This window comes from Pan paniscus, chromosome 3 (genome assembly GCF_029289425.2).
Source record: "Pan paniscus chromosome 3, NHGRI_mPanPan1-v2.0_pri, whole genome shotgun sequence".
Lineage (NCBI taxonomy): Eukaryota > Metazoa > Chordata > Mammalia > Primates > Hominidae > Pan > Pan paniscus.
In genome coordinates this window covers 188,599,266-188,602,734 of record NC_073252.2, presented here as the reverse complement: position 1 = coordinate 188,602,734, position 3,469 = coordinate 188,599,266, and the positions used below count along the sequence as shown (strand labels likewise).

The 3,469-nt window shown below is 64.3% G+C and overlaps 1 protein-coding gene across 1 annotated transcript; it reads right to left on the bottom strand.

Annotated features, from left to right (window-relative positions):
- Positions 1 to 408: 408 nt before the first annotated feature.
- On the bottom strand, positions 409 to 1,943 carry LOC134730306 (putative uncharacterized protein FLJ44672). Its single transcript, XM_063604060.1, has one exon. It carries the CDS (start codon positions 1,383 to 1,385, stop codon positions 636 to 638), a length of 750 nt encoding a protein of 249 aa, XP_063460130.1. The 5' UTR covers positions 1,386 to 1,943; the 3' UTR covers positions 409 to 635.
- Positions 1,944 to 3,469: the final 1,526 nt, after the last annotated feature.

The following is a 3,469-nucleotide window of genomic DNA, read 5'->3' as shown; positions in this document are numbered from 1 at the left end:
GTGTGGGCGACCTGGAGCTACCAGGCTCCTCAGTCATCAGGGTCCCTCTCAACACTAAGGCTCTCCTAAGCAGGAGCTGGGCTGAGCCACCCGGGGGGCAGAGGGGGGCTGGACTCAGGTGAGTATGGGGGTGGGGGCTCCTGCACTTCGACACAGGCAGTGGGAGGGTTTTCTCCCCATTCCCTCTGCACTCCCAACTTGAGCTATACTTTTTAAGAAAGTGATTCACCCTGCCTTTGCCCCCTTCCCCAGAACAGAACACGTTGATCATGGGCGATATTTTTCATTGTGCCAACAAGTTGCCATGACCGTCATTAAACCTGTTTAACACCAAATAATCAGTAAAATAAAATAAAAAATTCGGGCTTGGTGCAGAAACTCACCCCAAATAAATCACCTACCAAAATATTTACATAATGGTGGAAATATTCCAAAATTCAATATTTTGGGATTTATACACAAAAGATAAACAAATTAGAGGCCAAGAGGCTGCCGGAAGGGAAAAACGGGGCCTGGGAAGGCCGTTGTGACGAATGAGCTGGGCCTAAAGAGGCCGCTGGCAGGCGGGAGCTGGGCCTGCCGAAGCGGCCGAGAGGCAGGAGCTTTGGACTCGGGAGGCCGCAATGAGGCAAGGGCTAGCTGGGCATGGAGAGTCCGCTGTGAGTCCAGGCCCATGCAGGCCTTCGAGAGGCAGGAGGCCGGGCCTGCAAAGGCCCACTGGAGGTCAAGTTCTGGGCCTGAAGAGGCCACCAAAAGTCAAAAGCGGGGCCTGGGAAGGCCGCCAAGAGCCATGAGCTGGTCTGGGCTGAAAGAGGCCACTGGGAGGCAGGAGGAGCTGGGCCTGGAGAGGCTGACTCGAGGAAGTTTTGCACCTGGAGAGGCCGCCGAGAGGACGGAGCTGGGCCCGGGAAGGCCGACTTGCTGCTCTTCCAGGCCCAATTCCAGGCCGACTTGACGACGACTTGGGCCTGCAGAGGCCGCCGGGAGGCCGGAGCTGGGCCTGGAGAGGCCGACATCAGGACGATTTGGGCCTGCAGAGGCCGCCGGGAGGCCCAAGCTGGGCCTAGAGGAGCCCACCGACCTTGCCATCGGAGGGCAGGAGCTGAGCCTGGAGAGGCCACCGTGAGGCCTGAGCTGGGCCTGGGGAGCTTGGCTTCGGGAAGTGGTGGGCCTACCAGGGCCGCTGGGAGCTGGGCAGGAGCTGAGTCCAAAGACGTTGTTGGGAGGCCAGAGTCAGGCCTGGAGACACAGCCAGGAGGAAGAGCTGGGCCCGGAGAGGACGCCGGGAGGCTACAAGTGGCTCTGGAGAGGCCGATTTGAGGAGGCCCGGCCTCAGCCTCCCACATGGCGGCCTCTGCAGGCACAGCTGTTTCTCTTGGCTGCATCTCCCACCTCCCAGGAAACAAGCTTTTTTGGCTCAGCTCCCGCCTGCGTTTGTAGACACCGAAGTTTCGGCAACCAAGCTCTTCAGACCCACATCCCGCCTCCCAGTACCTGAACAGTCCCAGCTCCGGCTGGAGAACAGAGTCTGTAGGCCCCGCTGTTGCCTCAGAGGGGTGTCTCCAGGCCCAGCTCTCGCCCCACCACGACCTCCCAGGCCCAAGGACCTGCCTACCTCCCAGCAGCCCACGTGCGACCCTGCTCCTCCCTCACGGTGGCCTGTTGAGGCAGGGGCTCACGCTGACCTCTCTCAGCGTGGGAGGGGCCGGTGTGAGGCAAGGGCTCACTCTGACCTCTCTCAGCGTGGGAGGGGCCGGTGTGAGGCAAGGGGCTCGCGCTGACCTCTCTCAGCATGGGAGGGGCCGGCGTGAGGCAAGGGCTCACGCTGACCTCTCTCAGCGTGGGAGGGGCCGGTGTGAGGCAAGGGGCTCACGCTGACCTCTCTCAGCGTGGGAGGGGCCGGTGTGAGGCAAGGGGCTCACGCTGACCTCTCTCAGCGTGGGAGGGGCCGGTGTGAGGCAAGGGCTCACGCTGACCTCTCTCAGCGTGGGAGGGGCCGGTGTGAGGCAAGGGGCTCACGCTGACCTCTCTCAGCGTGGGAGGGGCCGGTGTGAGGCAAGGGCTCACGCTGACCTCTCTCAGTGTGGGAGGGGCCGGTGTGAGGCAAGGGGCTCAGGCTGACCTCTGTCAGCGAGGGAGGGGACGGTGCGAGGCAAGGGGCTCACGCTGACCTCTCTCAGCGTGGGAGGGGCCGGTGTGAGGCAAGGGCTCACGCTGACCTCTCTCAGCGTGGGAGGGGCCGGTGTGAGGCATGGGGCTCACTCTGACCTCTCTCAGCGTGGGAGGGGCCGGTGTGAGGCAACGGCTCACGCTGACCTCTCTCACCGTGGGAGGGGGCGGTGTGAGGCATGGGGCTCACTCTGACCTCTCTCAGCGTGGGAGGGGCCGGTGTGAGGCATGGGGCTCACTCTGACCTCTCTCAGCGTGGGAGGGGCCGGTGTGAGGCAAGGGCTCACGCTGACCTCTCTCAGCGTGGGAGGGGCCGGTGTGAGGCAAGGGCTCACGCTGACCTCTCTCAGCGTGGGAGGGGCCGGTGTGAGGCATGGGGCTCACTCTGACCTCTCTCAGCGTGGGAGGGGCCGGTGTCAGGCAAGGGCTCACGCTGACCTCTCTCACCGTGGGAGGGGGCGGTATGAGGCATGGGGCTCACTCTGACCTCTCTCAGCGTGGGAGGGGCCGGTGTGAGGTATGGGGCTCACTGTGACCTCTCTCAGCGTGGGAGGGGCCGGTGTGAGGCAAGGGCTCACGCTGACCTCTCTCAGCGTGGGAGGGGCCGGTGTGACGCATGGGGCTCACTCTGACTTCTCTCAGCGTGGGAGGGGCCGGTGTGAGGCAAGGGCTCACGCTGACCTCTATCAGCGTGGGAGGGGCCGGTGTGAGGCAAGGGGCTCACGCTGACCTCTCTCAGCGTGGGAGGGGCCGGTGTGAGGCAAGGGCTCAGGCCTACGTCTCTCAGCGTGGGAGGGGCCGGTGTGAGGCAAGCGGCTCACTCTGACCTCTCTCAGCATGGGAGGGGCCGGTGTTAGGCAAGGGCTCACTCTGACCTCTCTCAGCATGGGAGGGGCCGGTGTGAGGCAAGGGCTCACTCTGACCTCTCTCAGCGTGGGAGGGGCCGGTGTGAGGCAAGGGGCTCACGCTGACCTCTCTCAGCGTGGGAGGGGCCGGTGTGAGGCATGGGGCTCACGCTGACCTCTCTCAGCGTGGGAGGGGCCGGTGTGAGGCAAGGGGCTCACGCTGACCTCTCTCAGCGTGGGAGGGGCCGGTGTGAGGCAAGGGCTCAGGCTGACGTCTCTCAGCGTGGGAGGGGCCGGTGTGAGGCAAGGGCTCACGCTGACCTCTCTCAGCGTGGGAGGGGCCGGTGTGAGGCAAGGGCTCACGCTGACCTCTCTCAGCGTGGGAGGGACCGGTGTGAGGCAAGGGGCTCACGCTGACCTCTCTCAGCGTGGGAGGGGCCGGTGTGAGGCAAGGG

Excerpts from the sequence above, each read along its gene's own strand:
- LOC134730306 (XM_063604060.1), bottom strand. The coding sequence starts at position 1,385 with ATGCAGCCAAGAGAAACAGCTGTGCCTGCAGAGGCCGCCATGTGGGAG.